Source organism: Notolabrus celidotus, chromosome 19, assembly GCF_009762535.1.
Source record: "Notolabrus celidotus isolate fNotCel1 chromosome 19, fNotCel1.pri, whole genome shotgun sequence".
NCBI lineage: Eukaryota > Metazoa > Chordata > Actinopteri > Labriformes > Labridae > Notolabrus > Notolabrus celidotus.
In genome coordinates, this window is record NC_048290.1 from 18988430 (window position 1) to 19012253 (window position 23824).

At 39.1% G+C, this 23824-nt stretch overlaps 1 protein-coding gene across 1 annotated transcript in view; it reads right to left on the reverse strand.

Annotated features, from left to right (window-relative positions):
• Positions 1–1425: 1425 nt before the first annotated feature.
• Positions 1426–23824, reverse strand: part of LOC117830756 (protein unc-13 homolog B-like) — a 79885-nt gene continuing 57486 nt past the window's right edge. Inside the window, exons 16-40 of the mRNA XM_034709024.1 lie at positions 23476–23703; positions 23232–23373; positions 22830–22999; positions 20920–21035; positions 20030–20193; positions 19379–19529; positions 18929–18997; positions 18714–18803; positions 17295–17432; positions 17032–17162; positions 16847–16932; positions 14682–14808; positions 14376–14472; positions 14013–14156; positions 13410–13487; positions 12569–12646; positions 8916–9004; positions 7488–7634; positions 7036–7159; positions 6873–6926; positions 6678–6755; positions 6421–6568; positions 5880–5969; positions 5613–5772; positions 1426–3584 (exon numbers count right to left, since the gene is read on the reverse strand). Of these exons, the coding sequence (XP_034564915.1) occupies positions 3305–3584; positions 5613–5772; positions 5880–5969; positions 6421–6568; positions 6678–6755; positions 6873–6926; positions 7036–7159; positions 7488–7634; positions 8916–9004; positions 12569–12646; positions 13410–13487; positions 14013–14156; positions 14376–14472; positions 14682–14808; positions 16847–16932; positions 17032–17162; positions 17295–17432; positions 18714–18803; positions 18929–18997; positions 19379–19529; positions 20030–20193; positions 20920–21035; positions 22830–22999; positions 23232–23373; positions 23476–23703 (3179 nt within the window). The 3' untranslated portion in view covers positions 1426–3304. The remainder of the gene's footprint in view (positions 3585–5612; positions 5773–5879; positions 5970–6420; positions 6569–6677; positions 6756–6872; positions 6927–7035; positions 7160–7487; positions 7635–8915; positions 9005–12568; positions 12647–13409; positions 13488–14012; positions 14157–14375; positions 14473–14681; positions 14809–16846; positions 16933–17031; positions 17163–17294; positions 17433–18713; positions 18804–18928; positions 18998–19378; positions 19530–20029; positions 20194–20919; positions 21036–22829; positions 23000–23231; positions 23374–23475; positions 23704–23824) is intronic.

The window sequence follows — 23824 nt, forward strand, 5'->3', positions numbered from 1 at the left end:
TACATCCATGTCAAAAAGAAAGCCTAAGGTATGTTTGACTCACTCTGCTGTTGTTCCACTGCACTCACACACCTAGGAAGTCATGTGAGTCCTAAGTGACTGAGCCACTGGCCTACACTTGGAGTAATCATGAATTACAAAGGGGTAAAAACAGTGAGGCACCTTCATGATCTTCTTCCTCCAGAGAGCAATTTTTCAAAGTTTGAAAGCAAATGAAAGTTAGCCACATACCTCAAACAAAAAAGTCCTTAAAGTCCTGCTCACATGCAGACACTGGACCACAGGTCCAAAAACAGAAGTACTTCTAGCTCTCCCTTTGCTTCCGCCTCAGATACAGTCCCTTGTTTTTGCCTCTCTAGATGTCCAGGCGTAAACCTTGTCCAAATGGAGAGAAGGGGGTTGAGCTGGGGCCTCCAGGTGGATGAAAGACATGCAGGATGGACGACAGGTGGTAAAGGTGTAGTGGTGAGAAAAGCACCCACAGTTGAGGTTTCAGGTTCATGCAGGAAGAGCTGGGATCCCCGTGTGCCTCACAGCCCAGGGCCTGAGCAAACAGAGTAGTGATCTTTGGACCTGGATGAAGAGACAGGAAGGAGTGGAGGGGCAGTAAAACAACAGTACAGGTAGATGGCTGCAGCCAATCAGGGCCAACATTATGACTGAAAGTTGTCAGTTAGCCTTGTGGCACACGCCCTGTGATGGGTGCGCATGCTCTGACCCCGGACGTCTTTGACACATTTTCAATATCAGCTCCTCAGTCCACTAATCATTAAGCCGTCATCACTGTGAGAAAAGCAAACACATTTGTTGCATGATGGAGGAAGTACGTTATTACATCTTTGATTATTTCACTTAATGACTGATATGTGCACCTACCTGTGGGTGATTTAAGAGAAGGAATTTAATACTTGGACTAAAACACAAAGGAAGGCTGTGTCGTCCAGGAGGCTTGAGATGGACCACATGCTATGTTAGTTATAATCTGAAAGAACACCGGTGTGTGTGCTGGGTGTTTTACCTGCAACCACACAGACATAAATGCCGTCCTACATGTGTGCACTGAACTATTCACAGACACACAACATTAAGTCATAAAGAAGACCTGAGATTATTTTGAGAGAATGTTGATATGAATTCAAGATGATAAAGTTAAGAATGTCTAGATTTTGGGGCGCTGGTGGCCTAGCGGTCTAAGCGCCTCACATACAGAGGCTACAGTCCTCGTTGCAGGGGTCACAGGGGTCGCCGGTTCGATTCCCGGCCACGACCCACTCCTGCATGTCTTCCCCTGCTCTCTCTCCGCATTTCCTGTCTCTCTTCAGCTGTCCTATCAAATAAAAAGGCAAAATAAATAAATAAAATAAAATAAAATCTTTGGTCAATTTCGTATCTACAATAACAAAAACAGACAGACACATTTATGGATACTTCTCAAATACTTTATACAAAAATTATTAATTGGAATGTTTACATGGTGACAAAAACATGTTCGAGTAGTGACAATACAAAGAAAACAACACAAAAAAGCAGTTACTTTGACTTGATGACTGTGGTAGTGCAAGGGTGAACGATTTAGAAAATGTGAAATAAAAACCAAAAACAAAAGTGAGCAATCGCAAAATGGCACAAGGAACATTTTCATCACAGATTGGCTATGAAACATTTCTCCTCTGAAACAAACGACATCATTTATTATCATGGGTTAATGATTTCTAAAAAGAGGAATGTGAATACTCATTGCTTCAGACAATGAGGAGTTTAAAAATGTGAACACATCGAGGTTCTCGTCCTTCCTAAAGAGAAACACTTTATCACTCTCAATCATTTAAGAACAAACTCGCTGGCACATCTCAGTGTCAAATACTTCTTACATCACTACGACTGAAATCATTTGAAATATTAAGAAAAAATGATCTTAAAACTTGAGAAGACATAAAACACAAACATAACACATGGCGAAGAAAACTCAGATACAGTTACGTTTGAAATACTATCAAAAAGGAGCATCACTTGGAAAACATGTCCGACGTAGGGAAGGTAGTGGTCCGTCCTCATCACTTTGAGGACGAGGAAAAAATAAGGATGAAATATGTCTTATTCTAAATTAAGGCCACATTCATGATGAGTTCAAGAGCAGGAAGATAACTGAAACCACAAGTAATCCTGCACTCATTATCTGAACTTTCCTTACATCACATCATCAGATCTAAATGACAGTTGTTAGTCAAAGACATGACGTTGCTTTATTTGTGTATTTAAACATGATAAGAAACTCCAGACCGGAACAGCAAACTGTGCAAATTTTGAGCAACGCATGTCTGTCTCCAGTGGTAAACAACAAGCACAGGCAAAAATAAATATGTATAAAAACAATAAATAAATTAGTAACATCATGGTTACACTAGGCCACATTAGCCAAGAGTCGGTGATGAAGCTAATATATAAATACAAAGAAAACAGGGTTCACCTTTAAACATACAGAGAGATGAAGAAGCAGGAACAATGTAACAGGGCAAGGCACACGATCAACTGAACAATCCTTTAAATGAAGGGGTCAAATTAAGGGTTTAAGTACCTTCCATAGAACCATAAGCTGCACAAGATCAACTTGTGAAACCAGAACAATATTTCAACAGCTTCATTTCCACTCTACTCAACAGTTTCATGACCTTAAAACAGCAGTAGTGCCTTCTAGTTACTCATTCAGTATTTTCACATTGACTCAAACTATCACAGAGAGATACAGAGTTTAAAAGATTTCTTTAACTTCACACATTCACAATTTGCAGGGTGTAAGGCATTCAAACGGGGCCGTAGTTAACAGGAGGTTCAGGTGGTGTTATTGCACAACAACAGAGGAGAGGTGTGGGAATACTTTTGGCAGTCCAGTGGAGACCCTCTGGCACCCTCTGTTCCCTTGTGGCTGTAGTGTCAACTCATGAGGAGATGGGTTAAAAAAAGAAAGGTTGAACTGGTGACTACCTGATGAAACAGCTGGTGAGTGTAGAGGTTGAGTGAGCCTGTGCCGAAGTGGCTGTTAGCGGTACAGTAGCTCTGTAATTAATGTGACGTGGAAAGTGTGAGCTTTTTTCCAAAATACCTGGCAGGTAAACGTGACAGTGCGTTCTGAGCTTGGCAAGGAGACACCACACGGCCAACAGCAGCTAAGACACTTAAATTCTAATAAAGGAGTCCACATTGCCATTTATGGAATAATTTCCTTCTTTCAATCCAAACTGTCACACGAGATTGTCCTTCCATTGTGACTTCCTCAACGTCTTCATCCCTCCCTCTCCAGCTCTCCTCATCTGCCTTCCTCGGCCGAGCGAGTCTCTGATTTTAGTCTCACAAACTCCTTGGCCACGTCGTCGTTGGAGCGCTGGGAGAGGATTCGCATGGCGGTGAGACCTGTGTCGTCCATTTGGACGCGCTGGCCCAGAGGGCACCAGCACGCACAGTTTCCCTTGATGTCTTTTAGCTTTATCACAGTCAGGCCGACGACTCTGTCAGCGCGGCCGAAGCAGTAATCTTTGACACAGACCTGCAGCTCGTAGCACTCAAAGCCCTCCTGGTTACCAAGAACACTGTGGGAACAGAACGCAGGGGTTTAGAACACTCGGTGATTTAACAACACAACAGCAGGACAGCATTTTGAAGCTGCACTGGGGGAAAACTTTCTTCCACAATAAAACTATTTGATAAATAAAAGCACACAAACCGTAGCTCTCCATACATGATCTGGACTCCTGAGGAGCAACACATAACAAATACTCTGACATTTATTTTAACAGTTAATTATCTTTCGGTCTCTAGAATGTAAAAAAAGTAAGAACAGTGTGGCCCACAATTCCTCAGGAGCAATGTCTCATAGTTTTGACAAACTATTGCAAAATTGAAAATATCTATATTTGTGTAATTCCAAGGCAAATCATTTTGATTGACACCGTGAAACAAGGTATGTTTGACACTTTGCCTTTAAAAAAGAAGGAACCAACATACCCAAGAGCAAACTGTCTTTTTTCTCTCAAATTGGTGATAATATTAATAATAATAATAACAATAATAATAACGAGTTACAAAGTGCTTTACATGGGCAGCAAAATTAAACAGGCAGTTTATAAAATCACACAAGTCAAGATAAAGAAATAAAACATATTTTAAAAGACAAAAAATTCCCCTAAAATAACTCTAAAGCAATACAATTATTTTAAAATATATTTCTTAAGACGGTTAAAATAAAATAAAATAAAATAAAATTCAGATAAAATCTTGTTTTAAGAAGGGATTTAAAAAGAGCTCACTGACTCTGCAGACCTGATCTCCTCGGGCAGATTGTTCCAGAGTGTCGGACGCCTCACTGCGAACGCCCTGTCCCCTTTCGTTTTCATTTTTGTAACTGGAATGCACAATAAACCTCTGCCCGAGGATCTCAGTGCACAGGTCGGCTAGTAAGGTGTTAAAAGGTCTGCTATATAGCAATCGGCTAATTTTTAAAGCTTGGATTAAAAGATGTGAATATCAACGTTAGTGATGTTGCATTGTATCTGACAATAATCGTGGATATCTGGCCCATTTGGTCGACTGTAGCTATGAGTTTGAAAGTAATCAAATATTCTCATGTAGCTGAAAATGTGAGAAGCAAATTCTACATGTATTACTTTAAAAGGAAATAATACAAAGGCAGCAACTATAACAGCTACATGGCAACTGATGCTTTAAGATGGCAACAAAAAATAACCTTGGACAAAAGAAGAAAAAGGTCAGGTAGTCAGAGTAAGCTTAAAGTTTGTTAAAATTAGTTGTTTGGCCTACTTTCATATTCTGTTTCAAAACTAAATACAGATGTGGAAACATCCAGATAGACTGACAGTCAAGAGCTGGATCCTCACTTTCCTACATATAGTTAACTAAAATGAGATAACTTAGAGTTTACTTAGAGCTTTCCACTGCTCACATGATGCAGTTAAGGTGTGATATTCAAATGTGGGCTGAAAAACTGAAAGACCAGATGTAGCCTCTCTTTAAGATCTGTGTCATGGTCTAATGCAGCTGGTCTTGGGTTACTCTGGGTTGGGATTTTGTTTTATTTTAATTATTAATGTATTTATTTATCTTTTTCTTTTTTTTTGTGAAAGTGTGTTTGTGGATAAATCTCCAAATTGAAGTTTGTGTGTGCTGCTGTTAAGCCATTGTACCTACTTTCTGCTGCGCATGTCATTAAGTACACTATTTGTTGTTTTTCTATAATTCAAATAAGATTTGATTAAAAAAATAAGTATAGATATTAAAGTCACACAGAGCACGGACAAACAGTCTGACAGCTGACATAAACAATCCCCTCATGTGCAATATTTATATTTAAAAACTGTGCAATAATATTCATGTAAAGTGCAATACCTGGAACTGTGAAAACTTTTCATATATGTGCCGACCTGACTGTATATATTGGACATTTGTTTTATATTATTACTATATTCATACCGTCTTTTATACATATTTTCTACCTGTTTTTATTTTATTTGTATTTATATCATGCATCTTCAGGAGCAGCGTTTCTAATTTCATTGTACACCTGACTATGACAAATAAAGGCTATTCTTCAAAGTACGTACAAATGGAAGGTCTCATTGAACTTCGGAGACCAGCTGTTGTTCTTCGATTTGGTCTGAAATCTGCGTTTCTTGTCGCTGAGATTCGGTCCGATCACAGTGATCTCCACAAAGGGTCGGAACATGCCAGACGTCTGCCACTTTAAGTCATTGGCTCCGATGACTGAAAAAGGAAAGCCACAAGAGGATGAGTGACTGAAGGGTTAAAATCAGATCAGAACATGTTAGATATAATAAAATACAATGAGCACCATATTATGAAACACAGACCTTTGGCGGTAACCTTTCGATCCCCCTTTGCAGGATTGTGCAGGTCAATCTGGACAGACACCTCACCTATTGGTTTGTCTACCCCAGAACCTAGTCGAAGACAAAACAAGATGCTTCAGTGAGCTTACATTTGGTCTGACGAAGACAAATAGTCATCATGAGAAGGAGATGTAAGGGGAGAAATAAGGCTTGGACCTTCCCATCCAATGGGAAAGGTCAAAGGAAGAGTGTCAAGAGGAGGGCTGACAGGCGAATGGATGAAACCTACCCCTGCTGGGTTGTATTTTTTCATTAGGAGTAAACCTAATACCCTTTCCATTGTGCACTGAGGCACAGGCAGCAAAGGAAATCAGGAGAAGAAAGCAATAACATGTCAACAGATTCCAGCATCACAAACATTCTATAATAAAGACAATACAAGTGAGAAATAAAGGAGGTGACATTTAGTGGAAAGCCTAGTGCACATGGTGCCCTCTGCTGGCCTAATACAGGAAATTCTAACCGTGTGTTAGATGTGTTATTAAGCAGTAGTCTGACTTACCTTGTGCATGCTGGGTGGTCACAAAGGTCTTGATGAGTGTGTCTGTGGTCTGTGTGTAGAGGGACAGAGCGTGCCGTAGTGAAGACAGCTCAGGACTCTTCTCCAGATACGCCTTCTTCAGCCCGCTGCCTCCTGCATGGAAGTATTGCTGCAAAGGAAATGTATTTGAGTCGGCGGGTAAACATTAGTGGATTATAACTTAGGTTCACAAGCTGCCCCGCAATCTGATGAAACCAGAACCTGCACTTTAAACTGACCTTGATAGTGTCCAGTGCCACGTCCATGACTGCACACTGCCTGGGAGACAGACTTTTAGCCTCTCCTGCCATGTGGTCCTGCAAATTGAAATGTTGTGCAAATAGATGAGTTCATTCTTTATAATACATCAAATCTCTAAATTAGCTATTTTGAGGAATAATTACAGTGTAAAATATTTGAAAGCACTCTAATACCTTGAGTTTCGAGAGCTGACCCAGTTCTTTTGCAGCCGAAAGAATCTGTGCACCCTGAAAAAAAAAAGGTGAAGAATTGTTGCTCTGTTTCATTTAAAAGACAATGACTAATGGAGGATCAACCAATGTTGAGACAAATAAACAGACAGGTTTTTTTTCTTACAAAGGTATCATTGCCTTGTGGCAGAACAATAGTCTTCTCCAGGCTGGTCATCACAATCCTCCACAGTTCCTTCAGCACGCGCTTCAACACGGTTTTCTCACACACAGTGGCGAACAGTGTGAGCCTGCAAATGTTTGTGAAAAACACAAAAACACATGCACTCAGTCTGATGAAGTACAGGGGACCAAAAAGGGCTTGGGTGTGTTAACCCTAGCTGGAGCTGGAAGTGGAATTTCTAACTTTTACAAACTAAAATCAAATCCAGGTCAGGAATTCAGAATGAAGTATAAAACCTTGTAAAAAGACATAAATTAATGAACAGAGAAAGCTTTGGTTAGGCTCTTTAGAAAGAATTACACCAGCCAAATTTGCTGAAATTATGGTGACATCCTAACAAGAGTCACAGTGTTGGGAAGACAAGACCTGTCTCAATTCTAAGCAAATCTATTTACCTTCCATCCAGAAAATCCATCAGTGGCCGTAACATGACGTCAGAGTCACCATCCACCTGGTTTTTGTTGTTGGCGTTGAGCGGTCCTTTGATCTGGTTCAAGAGAGACGACATCTGTCGCATACAATCATTGATCTTGACCTGGAAACTGAAAAGAAAGAAAAGAAAGAAAATCAGTAAAAATGTGCAGACACATCAGAGACATCACATAAAAGATAAATGTTATGGAATGAAGAATTGTCACTTAACATCTCAGAGCAGGACTGGAAAAGTGCTTGTTCTAAAGTTTACACAATGTCTATAAAGAGTCGACTTAGAATATTACAATTCGAATGGCTAATGGGTATAAACATAACACCTGTAAAATTAAACAAGTACAATAAGAACATTCCAGACACATGTATAAAATGTATTTAATCTTTTAATCTAATTTTTAAAACTTGTCTTAAGCTCCATTTTTATTCCTTGGCTTTCAACCCTGCATGAGACTCTGCTCCTGTTTCAGTGTTTTATGGTTTGTTTTTATTTATTGTTTTATTGTTTTTATTGTTTTATTATCCTGTGTTTTAATTGTTTTTAGGCCTGCGTTGTTTGTCCATTTATGTACAGCACTTTGTTCCGGCTGTGGTCGTTTTAAAGTGCTTTATAAATAAAGTTGAGTTGAGTTGAGTTGAGTAATCTAAAGGAACATTAGTACACTGTATTTGGGAATGCAGGAAAATTAAAATATTTTGGGCAGAGGTTAAAAATATCATTGAGAAGATAATTTCCAAACAGATCATACTAGACCCCAAATTGTTTGTTAGCAATATATCCAGAAAAACATTGTTATCCTAAAAATGAATGCATATTTATTGACCATAGTCTGCTGTCTGCAAAGAAATGTATTACGCAAAAGTGGAAAGACACTAGCCAGTACCACCCATTGGTTAAATCAGATGTTGTCAACCCTCCCATTAGAAAAAACAACATACATCCAGAGAGCAAAAGAACATGTTTTTGAAAAAATGTGGAAACCCTTCATTGATTATGTTAAAAAACAATCCAAAACTGCAGTCCCAAAATCCATGTAGAAATGCAGATTCTTTCATTTAGTCTTAATATATGCCAACTGACCTTGATTTTATTTCTTTCAAATTGAATAACCTTGTTTGATTTAGAGAAGCTTTGTTCATTCTATTATTGTTGTTGTTGTTATTATTAGTATTCCATTTTTGTCTAGTTGTTATTGTTTTGTTTGTCCATTTGTTAAACCTTGAGATACAGCCATGCAGCTGTGAAAGTGGAAAATGATTAATGATAAAGCTGTATTTTTGTGGTTATAAACTTCAATAAAAACACTATGGCAACAAAAAAAAAAAGTGTAGACATTGTAAATACATAAGTCTGTGAGGTGACATGTCTCTTTAAGTCTCTCAGATGATTCTACCTGTTCCCAAATGTTCGACTGAGCTCGTCCAGCACGTTGTTCAGTTTCACCTGCAGGTCATTCAGTAGGTCACTAGCCTCAGTGTCCATCTACAAAGACACAATAGAAGGGGTTGTTACTTTATACGGCATTTATACGTTTATTTAAAAAAAAAGCTAAAAATAGATACACTTTGAAAACTTCAAAAATGTAAGATACAGAGAAAACAATATGTTAAGCAATTATATGGACACTGAGGATAAAACACTCTTTGACAGCCGTTCTTAAAGAAGTCATTTGTTAAACTCTTGGCTCAGACAAGACATTTGAAACAATAATGTAAAATGCAATTACAGATCAGCAGTTTGAATCATAACATATTGACAAAAGCACACTTTTAATGTTTGAGGTTTTAGATTTACAGTTGCAGAGGAGTTTTCATTTCATAGACCGTGACCAGAGTTTGTAAAATAAAGTGAAATATAGAAAACATAAAAGACCCAAAACAAATAAAACTCAGCACACACAGCTGAGGAAACCCACCTTCTTATCAGCTGTATCCAACTTTCAAAGTGAGCACATTAAAAGAAAAAGTTTTAACACTGCAGGTGACATTTCTTATGAGTAGTGAGTCTAACAAACACAGGATGAGGGAACAAGTAGGGGGAGCCATGAAAGAGGAGCCATGAATTAACCCGCAGCATACCCAACCAGGTATACTGTGGCATCATCTACATAGGCACTGCCTGCAGGGGAAGCTGTGGTGTGGCTCATTAGGTCGATGATCTCAGTGGCCTTTTGATTCATGGCCTGTCAGGGTTGCATGGCACCATTAGTACAGAGACACTCTGCCATGTAGCACAAAGGAGAAGCTTCAGGGGGAAAGGCAGCTATGAATGGATTGATTTCTGTTTGGGATGCTCTGAATGGAGTTTGTTCTGCACTGACTATTTCCGTGAGCATGGGAACATCGAGATGAGTCTGTGTGACTAAACTCACCCTCTTGTCCTCCAACACATGTTCAGTCTATGGCAGCACAGACAGGTGGAGGTTAACAAAGGACAACCTCTTTAAACTTGTTACTCATTTGGGACTTAATTTTCATTTATAATATATGGGAAACTATAGAGGATTAAAAGCTATTAAAGGACATGATCTGGCAACAGACAAACCTCTAATTATGTAACGTACCTTTTCTACTGGTGCATCCGTCTGTGTGGTAGGAATATTTAGATTAAAAAGAAAGATTAAATTAAATTAAATTAAAAAAACATAAAAAAAAAAAAAAAACACTGCTGTAACATAAACAAACTGCATTATTAAAAAAATCTGAAAAAAAATGTAATTTTCGAAAAAGTCTGACAGAAACATAACGTTTTCTAATTCTGAAAACCATATGCTGTATTTCTCTATATTTATATTGGCACCCACCTTTTCCTTCTCAGTCTATCGCACACAAAAAAGAGAGTTTCAAAGAAAAAAACACAAATTAAAAGAAATGTACAATTTTTTTTTTTTTTTTACAAATCAGCTTTGTTTCAGAGGAAATGAGTGACCAGATTTGAGGAAAGTCCGGGGAAAATGACCCTGACAGAATCTGAAAACAACATAATGGAAATCAACACGGATGATTACAAAATAGACACATGAGAAAATCCACCATGAGAACAACACGGATGTTTTTTTGTTTCGCAAAATCATGGAGGTATTGATTGGAGTAAGGACAACAGGAGCGCATGAAGAACTTAGACTGATAGTAATAAAAAAAATCTGACTGCAACAAACCTCAACCTCTATTATCAACCCTTCCTCCCCTACTACCTCCTCCTCCTCCTCCTCCTCCTCCTCACTCTCCTGAAAGTAGGAGTAAAGGGAAAACACAAATAATCAATCTTATGCTACAAATGTTCTTTTGATCTCATTCCAGGAACTCTTTTAAAAAAAAAAATGTCAAAGTGATTAGTAAGTAATATGCAACCATGTCATCAGTACAATGAAACATGGATGCATATTCACTGAACTTGCCTGCCATGCTAGCATTCTAGTGTTGTGCTAGAAAAGAGAGGGGAAAGATGATTACAACTTGACTCTCACATAAAATCAAATCAAATGAAAATACTCTTAATGCAAAATGCCATAACTGTGTTGTATCGTAAAAAAAATAAATGGTTATGACCTCAGTCTGGCTTATTGATAAATAAAGCAATAGATCTGTTGAGTGAATTTTTACTGGTGAGCTTGCACAAGCTTAAAATAAAAAATGTAATGATCATTTTTCCCTCTCTGGTAACCCTAAAAAAAGAAGATACATTAGTTTTGAGGAACTATGAATATCATGCCTGCTCATTCTTTTATTTCATATAAAGAAACAGGATGGAGAAAAGCTACAAATAAGCTTTCAACATCATCCAGTAAGTTAGCCGCCACCTAACTCTGGACTGAGGTGAATTTCTTGTGATTTGAAGATGCCGAGCTCCAGTTAAAATGTACTTAAGATTGTTACATTGTCTGATTAGGTCGAGCAGGAGAGTATTAGTCCTTTTCGAAGCATAAAATCAAAAATTGAGCAGATCATTTGAAGACAAACTTGTTGCTTTCAGTCAGAGAACACACAACACTGGACCATGTTACTGCAGGTAAGCAAAACTGCATTCCAGCTGTGATCAACACTGTAAGTCACTTCCTCTTCTATTACACACGCACCCTTTTCAACAAACTGAGCCAAGAACTAAACAAAATATACATTGAAATGCTTCAACATCTCCCAAACTACTGGAACAACTTTTCTAAATGGGCGCTAATTACAATGACACTCCAACAATCATTGGCAGGACCTCCATGAACTTTGGGCCAATACTGTGTCCACCACTACATACCTGCACTGCTGATGCTCAGGGTGGGATGGTTATGTAAGGTTAGGGATCTAGCAGTCTCTAAACATCCATCCAAACTACTACTATGCATCTAATGAGCTACCATCTACCAACCAATGCATTCACAACTGTATGTCTAACCATTTGAGGCCTGCTCAGTCTATGATGGAAACCTACCTCTTCCTCTCCTGCCTCCTCCTCCACCTCCTCTTCCTCCTCCTCCACTTCCACTTCATTTTGCTTCAGTTGTAAAGTAAACACACTAATTGAAACTTCAGCTTCAGCGTCACACTGTTACAATTCTACAGGGAACTACACTCTACTACTAAAAATTATGTTTCGCCTTAAAAACTAAGTTCTAACTCTAAACTCTATCAGTACTGATCTATGACAACAACTACATTCACAACATGACATTAAAAACTGGGACCATGTATAGCTTGTTTAACAACCTGAATGTAAAATCAAATAACATTAACAGCAACAACTTGTACTATAGTTTTGCTATGTCTAAATCCAGCTCCACTAGTCCACTAGCTTATGGTCATTACAAACATGACAGTACATCCCCGCGCTTCTTCTATTGCAATCTGATACATCAGAGAGACAAATAAGACTGTTGTGTAAGTAACGACCACTAAAAATCTACAACTCTCGGCCCAATAAGAGATGTTTAGTTTTGTTCCATATGAAAAAAACAAAACAATGGCAATGTCATGGCAGATGATGCCATCCATTCATTTTGATGACCTAGCACAATACATTGATTTTTTTCATCCACACCTCCATCCTTGAACATACCTGTTTGGCACCCATCGACTCAAACATCTTCTCCAGCTGGATTCTTAACTGCTGCACATTATTCAACAGGACACATGGCTGCAATGGGAACATAGAACAAATGAAAAAAAGAGAACAATTCTACATTGATTTGATTTATATATTTTAAAACATGGGCGACAGAGGATACACCTGATGTGCAATCTAAATTCTTTTAGAGTCTCAGAGAACATTTGATCCAGTTTTTAATCACTCTTTTATTGAAAGTCTTTTAACGTTTTCTTTTATCTGCTGATTTCATGGTCTCTCTTTGAAAGACAAGAATAGTCTGAACAGTATTGTTAAAGTATGCTCCAAAATTATTGGTGTGCAGCAGCAGGATCTGGGTTCCCTTTGGAGGAACCACATCACTAATAAAGCCAGAGGGATAATAGGACAACCAAAGGAGTTCTCTTTAATGCCCTCAGGGCGGCGCTATCTCGCTCCTCACAGAAGAACAATCAGATACGGACATAATTTTATTCCTTCTGCCATCAGACTTCTGAATGCTGATAGCAGTTTTTTAACAGTTGTAAAAGATTTTCCTTGTGAAATTGTGAAGTTGTGTATTTATAAGATGTTTTTTCAGTATTTATTCCTCGCTACTGTGTTTAAAAAAAAAGTTAGTTTAGTCTATTTTAACATTCTTTTACTCTTTATGACAAGTCCCATCTTGCACTGTTGTTGTCACTGACATGTTGACTGTTGAGTGTTGTTTGTCTGTTTGTTAGTGTTCGTATTGTTTAAGTGACTTCTAGATAAACCAAAGTGTAATATAGGACATATAACCAAACAACATTTCTTGAAGATGTTGACAACTTACAATCTTCTCCTTGTCGATATATGAAGGGAAACTTTTGGTCAGAATGGCACTGTACTCAAGAAGAACTTTGGCAATAGTCTGTAAAAGAAAGATGAAGAAATACATTACAACTCTATTATTGCAAAAAGTTTTAATTTGATTTGCAAAATATGTGCTTATTTTGCAGAAAACCTGATGCAATGTTAGCAGAGCAGATTATGCAACAGTTCTGGGAAGTATTCCTGAAAGACTACGTGTTCCAACTGCAACTATGGAAAAAATTCTAAATGTCCTTTTTGGTATTCTCTGGCATGCATGAAAGCAAATCCAAAAGTGTTCTACCCCTCTGTCCCCAAGCAGGGGAGTATAATCTCCAACATTCAACATTTTTTCTTTTCCTTCAAATATCATACCATCCCTCCAGACATTGCTGTAGCTGTAATTTCCACCATATGATATAGTAAGAAGCTGTTTCAGAAGTTAAGGCCAACATAATAAGCAACCCCTGATAAAAAATGTACAACTAAATCCACGTAAATTATGTAGCTTTGGCAAACAATGTTACAAATAAAAGCTTGGTTTTCTTAGTCAAATTCTTTTCCAGTGTCAAACTGTTGGTTTTACCTTGGAGAAACGGCGGCTGTATTGAGCCAAGACATTTGGATCAGGACATTCTAGTTTTCTGATGATCTCAAAGCTCTGGTTGAGTTGTGTAAAGATGTCCACCACAGAGCAGGAGAACAGAGCATGCTCAGAGGTCTGCTGGAACTGAAAGGGTGTTGGAAAACAGAAAGCATTCTTAATAATACATTTAATGATACCTTATGTAGATAAAAAGTATATGCATGAAATAAAATGACCTTTTTATGTGCTAATAGTGCATGTGCCTGCTATGAATAAGTAATTTGATTTATCACATTTTGTGCCAAAAAAAATCCTCCATGGCAGAGGTAAGATTATGCCACAAGTACATTATCATTTTCTTACTCCGTCTTTTTTGTCTCTCTCAAGGGCTCCATGCATAAACTCCATCGACACGTCCTCATTTTCATCCAACCACTGTAGCACAAACTGTAGGAACCATCTAAAAGAGAAAGTGAAGACAACAACAATTATTATTTTTCAAGATGAGTTTAAAGACAAAAACTTTGACCTATTTCTCCAAAGTTTTTCAAGCTATCCATCTATCAACTATCTGGGCTCGGGCCTAATCATTAACTGGAAAATCATAAAAAGATGGTCTGCATTAAATGCATCTCGTTGCCTGTGAATTAATGAGTCAAGAGCACTTACGATGGGTAGTCAGGAACCACCTCCTTAAAGTTTGGCAGCTCCTTGACGTATTCGTTGTAGAGCCACTTGATCTTGAAGTGCATGTTCATGTAGTCTGTGCTCTTACACAGCCTGTGCTTCTCATGCTCTGCAAACACAAAGACATCAAGAGCCTGTGAGCACTGGAGTAAATTCATATCAGAGAATAAAGAGACTCATGTCAGAGAGTTAGATCGCTGTAAGGGTTGTATTGAGGGAAACTGGGCTGTGACTCATGGAGGCTGCAAGTCAGGCTGACTGGGCCTTTGTTGTTTTGGCTTTAAGGTTTCTTTACATACTTTCCTTCCGAAACTGCCAGACGGGATGGATGTGCTCCATTGCTAAAGTGTAACTTCAGTTTATAACTTTATCATATTTAACAGAATCCTAACATGAAGATTACATTGTAAAGTTTGTCTAAAAGTGATACCTATCTTTACAAATGAACCACTATCATCTGCAGTACATAATACCTTTAAAAGATCATGAACATCTGGAAAAATATCTGTAAAGAGGGCATAAGGTTGAAAACCTGGTTGCCCGTGATGGCCCTGAGGTGGCACTGCATTACAATCAGACATGACTCTGTAGTGGAAATCACTGCATGGGCTCAAAACCACTTCCAAAACTCATTGTCTGTGAAACTGTGCCATGCAAAGAGGAAAGTAAATATAAACATGATTAAAAAAAAAGATGGTCTTCTCTGGGTCCAAGTCTTGTCTAGATGGACAGAGGAAAAGTGGACACTGTCATGTGGTCTAAAAAAACACCAAAATTTGACATTCTTTTAAAAAAATAATTGATGCCACATCCTTTGCTCTAAAGAGGAGAGGGACAAACTAGCTCATTATTAGTGCATAGTTCAAAAGCCTGCATCCATGGTGGTATTGGGATGCATATGTGCACATGGCATAGGTAGCTTACACATCTAGGAGAGCACCTTTAATACCTGGCAATAAATGCAGAATGAGCAAGGTGTACTAACATCTAGACAATGCCTTTCATATTTCAGCAAGACAATGCCAAACCACATTTCACAAGTATTACAACAGCATGGTTCAGTAGTAGAAGCGTCCAGGTGCTAAACTGGCCTGCCTGCAGTCCAAGACTTCTCATCCTTTGAAAACATTTAGGGCATCATGAAACCAAAACTATGACAAAAGAGGCCCTGAACTGTTGCGCAGCTGAAATTCTATACCAGGCAACAATGGGATAACATTTCACCTTCAAAACTACAGAAACTAGTCTCATTGGTTCCAGCGTTGTTAAACTTAAAAGGTGACGCAACACAGTGGTAATCAAGCCTCTGTCCCATCTTTTTTGAAAATTGTTGCTAGGATCAAATTTAAGATGAGCATATTATTTTCATAAAACAATACATTTTTAAGTTTCAACATTTGATATTGTCTCTGAACTATTCTCATTAAATTTAAGGTTTCAGTGATTTGCAAACCATCAAAATGTGATTTTATTAACATTTTACACAAGGCCCAAACTTTTTTGGTACTGGGGATGTTATAAAAAGCTCAGATCTAACCAGGCACTGAGTTACTTTTAGTGACCTACTTAAAATGACTCCTAAATTTTTAAACAGTAAAATCACTCTTTCAAAATCCCTGCGGAGTCATTCCATCTCTGAGCACACTATCATCACTTTTTATATTAATGCAGATTGAGAATGAAAGGATTGTGGCTTCTGTACTGTAGTGTGTGAAACTGATTCTTCACAGTAGAAGTCTCTGTAGGGGATTCATCTTCAGGACAGGGGCTGAGATAAAGGCTGACTGCCTCTGGGGGCTGGTGGTGCTCTACTGTATAGCCCACTCCAGCATTGAAAAATCACAGAGAGGCTCCTGGGAAACTTAAGCAGCTTCCACGCTCGGCACAGTTATTATTCCACTCTTTCACACTTTGCCACTGAATCATTTCTACCCCAGAATTTCTCTTCTGCTCTTGCCATTTCAGATTCCTGAATAATACTGCAATAATAATATGGTGTACGATGAGTCTGGAGTGGGAGCTTAAGATTAAAAATGCATTCTGATATTACTAGTTAAAAGAAAAACCGTGATATTTTACAGACAAAACAAACTAATTATGAGTTAGACATTAATACAAAACAGCAATTTACCATGTATGTGACTTACCTTCCATAGCATACTTCATGTCTTGAGCAAACAATGTCCACATGACCTCTGCTGACACCTTTCCAACGCTCAGTTCTTGAGGAAATCTGAAAGGGAGGCAAAGTTTCAACAAAAAAATACATGAATCCAACAAAAATATGACACCAAACGACTTAAGCTGCCGGAGGAGTATGTAGTTAACTTACTGGTTCAGCACAGGCGTATAAGAGTTTCTGTCCTCTTCGATGATGGAGACAATGAGCATGATGAGTTTGGGCCAGAAGTCCAAGTTCTTAACGCTTGGACCCTGCTCCTCCAATGAAAGCTCCTCCTTGCTCTGAATTAGAACACAACTGTGTAAGTTTCTATAAATAGACTGAAGAGGTGTTAAACATAATTACTTTTATGTATTGTTTGTATTTGTCTTTTTTCCTTACTGGCATGGTTGAATAATGAGTGTGTGACTCACCGTGTCAATGGGTTGGTACTGCCTGCTGTACAGCTCATGACAGTTATTGAAGATGTAGTCATATGTAGAGTTGAGGCAGGCTTTGACACAATCCCTCACCACCTGGCTGGCTCTGGGAGGAGACTGTAACTCCTGAACCTAAACACCAGATTGAAATAGAGGCATTAATAGTGAATGACTCGTGAATGATTCATGCTTTGATAAACTTGTACTGTTTTACACAAACACGGCTAAACGCAATGAAGAAGTGATAACATGCTGTGTGACTTTTTTAGGTAGTGACTTTGTGGGCAATCTAATAGAACATATCCAATTTAATACTAAAACTAGAGGCGTTTTTCGACTGCAGGAACTTCACCCCGGAACTATGGACTTTACCCCTGAACTACGTGCGTTTTGACCAGTGGACCCAGGGTCTAAATTTAGTTCAGGGGTTGATAATCTCCCCCCTAAAAAGGGGGGTAGTACTTTTCAAAGGTCCTGGGGCTTTTGGGGGGCAGGGCCTGCAATGCTGAACGTATCTGATTGATAGATTAACCGCAGTGTTTTTCCTCCATACGTCACTGGCCTGATTTGCACAATCTACCCGGGACTTCAGACCGCGGTCAAAACGAAGACAACAGGGGCACAGGAACCTTTTAGTTCTGGGTTAATTAGTTCTGGGGGCAGGGCGTAAAACTAACACCCACCAAGCGCCAATGGCGGGTAAAAAAATTGTTTGCGGAGTAAAACAAAAACACACACCCGCCAGTGGCCGATGGAAAATTTTGTATTGCATGTGAGGTTATGTTTTCATACTTTCGCCCATTTCTACCGACTGTCAGGCTATTTTGACCCTGGCTGCACACTTTACTTGTGTTGTGATTTGGTAACGGCGTGACGTCAGCTACAGGAGTTCTATTCATTCCCTTTGCTTGAAGAAGCACGGCAGGAAGAGCGTTTCGAGGAAGATGCGGCAACACATTCCCGGCCCAAAGCCACCACAAAACAAAAAGGATAAACAAAGAGACAGGAGACGATCAAGAAGAGGAACAGACAGCTAAACAGAGTAAGTATAACCTAATAAAATAGTAACATAATTTTATCTGTATATAACTGTATTCTTTAAGTGATGCTTAAGTTGGATGTTCATAATAAAAATGTATGGTAATTATTTTAAATAAAATAAGGCATGCTTTTTTTATTTGGCCAGTGAAAAATATTTTTGGCCGGTAAATTTTTTGAGGTCACTAGCCAATGGCAGATGAGGTAAAAAGTTAATTTTACGCCCTGTTTGGGGGCTGAAAGACCCCGGGACTCTTGGTTGAAATGCACCTCATCACACCTCTGAGACCTTTAGGAAAGCAGTTACAGCACAGATGCGAGAAACATGAAAGAAGAACATGAAACAAATCAACAACGAGAAACACTGTCAGCTACCTTCATCCTGAAGAAGGTGATGCTCGTTAAAAGGTCTACTGTGGATTTCAAATCCTGCAAGCGTTCCTTGCTGCTGGCAGGGAAATGGTTCTGCAGAAGAAAAAGGTTCACAAGCATATAACACCTTTCAATTAGACAAGAGAGATAACTTTATGATTTTAATTCATATATCAGTGATGGATGGCAATAATATTTTTTAACAGTAAAAATCTTACCCGGTAAGTTGAGAGGTCAATACGCAAGGAGTTGTGCAGCTGATCCAAAAGCTTAACAAAGCGTTCTTTCTGCATGGTGGATACAAGAAAAAAATACAGTTTATTAACAAGAAATAAACTGAATCATTTTGAATGAAAATAAAATGTGATACTATTTATTATTCCTTTATTTAAAGCTGCAGTGCATAGTAATGAACATTTCCGCATAGCATCAATGTAAATATGCCACAGTTAGCCATAAGGCCAACTTCCATCTGTAGTCCCCACAGGTGACAGAGATGTGCATACAACCTCTCTGTTGTATGCATATCATCCAACTGGGAGGAAGACATAATGCATTCATTGATAGCCAGTACAGAGAGGGTCAGAGGTATGCATATTTCTCTGTGTGTGTGTACGTGAGGGTGTGTGTATCTATGTCTTATGCTTGGGATATAAAAAAATACAAACCCCGAAATTAGAGGCAGCAAAGCGGTCGGAGGCGGACACATTGGTAGAGGCAGTCGTGTGGGCGTAGTAGGCATTGATATTGGCCAGCAGGGTGCTCATCACCGCAGGAACCCCGGGACACATGTACTTGGATGACAGACAGGCGAAGTTGCTGGAACGAAAAGAAGCAGCAAAGCTAAAGAAAGACTATGGCAGGGTGTCTCCTCTCACACCTTTAAATACATGAATTTCCACAGAGACAAGGTTCTGGCAAAGCAATGTTCCATAAGACTGAATAGCATCACATCTATGAGGTCAGAATCTCTCCGCTCACTGGTCTGGTTTTCACCTAATGATCCCTCTTTAGAAACAGTCATTTTATCGGCTCATCACCTAGCTACTTTGTGTAGGCTCTAAGAATCCCCCATGGGAGTGCACTCTCTGTGAAAGGAGGGTTCAACCATCAGGAATCTATATGGAGCATGACATTAAACAGGGACAGATGCATTATGAGCTCATTTATAATTGATTTTATTTCATTTGGGTAACATAAACTGGCAACCACACTGAGAGGCACTTGGTTAGGAGAGGAGGTGAGAAACACATGGACAGGTGGAGAGAGAGGTCAGGTTGTATTTTCTTTTAATGTCTCCTGTGATATCTCAGACTTACGTCATGGCTTGGTAGATCGATTCGATCCCGTAGCGCATGGCAAACTCGTCCACTATTTCCTGTGCCACATCTTCAAAGTAAACCTTCCATGCATCGTCTCCACGAGCTTCGGGAATTTTCACCACACCTTGGCCAAGCATGTCAGTTGAATGATGGAAGAGGTTCTTCAATGGACAGGAAAGAAAAGTGTTAAAGTCATGCAAGCGTAATCCTTTCTATTTTTGTTGTATTAATCAGATGAGATTTTAGGTCTCATAATAACTATGGGCCATCCTAACTATTAAAGCTAGGGTTGGTGGTTCATGGAAAACTAGCATGAATTTGAATGTAGCATTTCCTCAGGACAGCGTCTAAGCCCTCCCCCCTCCCCCCGGAGCTCCTCCAAAACGACGCCCTTGCTCACATGCACGAGCGCTGCTGATTCGCGACCATATGATGGTGACTGATTCCAAACCGGTCCTCAGCATGTCGTTTGTGTTTTGCACTATGTCAACTCATGTCTCACTCAGCAGTAAGAAAACACGAGAACATTATCATAGTGAAAGTTAAAAACACAAACAAACATGAAACGTACGTGCAGGAGGCGGGCAGAACGGCAGGACGGGATTTAATTGGTTTCATAATTTGGCTCCTGATGGCAGGGATTGGTCTAAATCTGACTACCAACCCCAGTTTTAAATATATGTATAATAAAAGCATTTCGAAACGTCATATCAATCATATCAATCATTAGCAAACACGTCTGGACACTTACGAAAATAAATCACTGAGGGCTGAGTACACCATTATCATTTTAAAGACAAGTTCTGGAGGTATTTCATCAGGTGCAATACGACAGTGCCCTGAAAACCTTAAATGTTCTCCTGTATTGCATCAATGGGATCAAGTACCTCATGCAAACATGTGTACTGCACATGATACGCAGCCACTTTCTCCTCTCCTTTGATCTCTACGTTGATCTGGAGACGAATGGCACCTGACACAGCTGACTTGTCTGTCCTCTTCTCTGTAATGAAACACAAAAATTCTTCATTCACAACTCAAATCCAAATCATTGACATGGAGGCACCTGTTACGTCTGTTAACGCAACACTAATTATAGGCTATTGACATGGCAGTTCTATTGTAGGTGGTTCTGTGTTTCGACAGTTTGAAGGAAGAAGTCCTCCAGCTGATAGTGAGGAAGACAAAGGCAGTGGGTTGTATAGATCTGCGTGTGATCACTGGAGAGACTGGAGGAGCTTTTGCGGGGGTGGAGTTCTTGACGATGCATCCCTGCTATTTGTCCTGACAGACTTATCATTAGGAGTAATTTGTACATGTCAGAGGAGCGGTCGATTTCCGACTAGAGTGCTGCTATTTGATAATCACACATCAGGAGGACAAAGATGGTGAGAGAGGAAAGGAGGGGCGATTTGGAGCACTACAAGATAGAGACGGAGAGAAATATAAGGGTTGTTTAAAAGGAATGGGGCTCATTATATTACTGATTACGCTTCAGATTCAAAGGACACCAAACCAAAGGAGCATTTCTAATTTGATTATCATAAGAGATATTAAACTGAGCTCCTCATGTCGGGAAAGAAACAACTGCAGATTTATACGCATATTCATACTCGGTGTTGTGCTGTGCCAGTGAAAGGTTTATTAGTACCATGATGATGTCACTTTGTGCATTTCCATCAAGCAGAAATAGAGGTCATAGTAATATATGATAATGCCTTGGGAGAGTAAATCTGTCAATTAACATTTAGGGAGTGTTTATAAGCCAACAGTGACTTGATGTCGGGATAAAAGCCTTTTAACAGCAGCAGCAGAGTCTTAAAGAATGCTGACAAAGCCAATAGATAGTAATTCTAAATACTGTTAGTATCTATGTTTCCATGCTCTGCAACTAGTGCTCATGGAAAATAACCAAAGAACACAGATGCATTAACTCATGTGTACTTGTGTTACTCTATTCCAGCCTCCCCCTGATTAAATATTTATGTACTCAGTGGAATAGTGCCGAGGATTATCATGGAACAAGTTATATATCCAGGAAAGAGTGCAACTGCCAGCAAGAACAAAGGGGCTTCATGGAATAAGCCTTCCAGGGGACAGCTGCTATTCCAGTGCAGGCCAATAAGGGCCTCTGGGCTTATTATTGCCAGTGTTAAAAATGTAGCTACAGGCAAACAAAACATGAGAAATTTGGTTAAAAAACTACTGACGGATCACACATCAAAAGAGGATTGATACTTTGTTAAGAGATAGTAATGTATGTTCAAATTCTTATTGTTGCAGGTGAGTCAGGGGAGGTAAATCCTACAGCAGAACCAGACAATATACAGTACATGGAGAACAAATGCAGCATGTCATAATCAAACGATTCAGTGACTCCATCATATCCATAATTCCTCTTTTGATACTGTTTCATGTCTTCTTTGTTGTCTGAATGATTCTTCTTCTGGAATATATGATGATATATTAGTCCTGTTACATGTCGTTCTTCTGTTTACGCATATAACGTATGATATAAACATCATCATCCCGCCCACTTCCTCGCAGGGTATTCTATGGATGATTTGCTGCAATTTTTCCGCAAGAGCTCACCTCCGATTTTACCTCAGAATCATACAACAAAGGTGATATATTCCAGGCAGAGTCAGGATGTAAACTTAGCGGTTTGTGTTCACACATGCAGCTCACCCGGGGAATTTTCAGGAACTTCATGCTAATGTAGCAGACTTTTTTTTTTACTTTATTTGATTGTGCACAAAGTATAAATCTTCTTATTCAAAGAGGGAATCCTACTGACCCAGGTTGTACCAGACATCCATTTCTCCGCTCAGTGTTCTAACTTCGATTATACTTTGGCCCAAGAAATCATCAGATTCCCTCTTCAGACGCTGCTTCACCCTGGACTTGATGTCATCGTCCTCATCCCACACACGCACTTTGATTCGGTCAGAGGAATTGTGGCACTCGCTGGCACAAAACAGGATTAAGGAAAAAGAAAACGTACTTTCAACATTTTGAATACGTATGGAATTTTTATCGAAAAGTAAAGAGTTGGCATTGTTACCATTAAAAAGATAGATTGCAAAAGGCATACTATTAAGGGATCTATATTTAGAAGGACTCATGTATCCTACTTAGCTGTAGGCTAGTAAATGGACTATGCACATCACATATTTTGGTAAGAAACTGTGTGACTTACAAATGGAACTTCTCCTCCCAGACAGGATTGAGGTTGCCATAGATTGTCTTGGTTCTCTTCTTGGTTTTGCCCACCTGTACAGTCACATATGGATCACTGGATCCTGTCTTATCCTTTGCCTGAAGTCCTTGGGCACAAACCACTGAAACAAAATTAGAACAACCATCAGCCCTGACAAGAATCATGTGGTCGACTGATCATAAATTCATCAGATCATTTCATCCTATGTCTGTTGTTGTGATACCTGTGATGGTGATCTTGGCTGACCACTTTGAGGTGCCATCCAGCACACTCTGCTTGATGGTCTTCATCTGCTGTGCATGGATTGCTTTGCTAATGACAAACACTTCCCTGATGAGTTCAAAGATTTCTGGTTTGTTTCTCTCTCTGATCTTCATCCTGTCTTTCATAGCCATGATAATATTCTGAGTCCGGTCTTCAGCTCCATGCTTAGAACTTTTCTCGGCAGCACCTAAAAATTCAAAAAAGTTGTGTAAAATAAACAATAAAATATTTACATTAATAATATATCTCACCTTAAATGTGACAAGACACATTTTGTCAAACTTTGTCTTTTTGAGGATATATTTTTA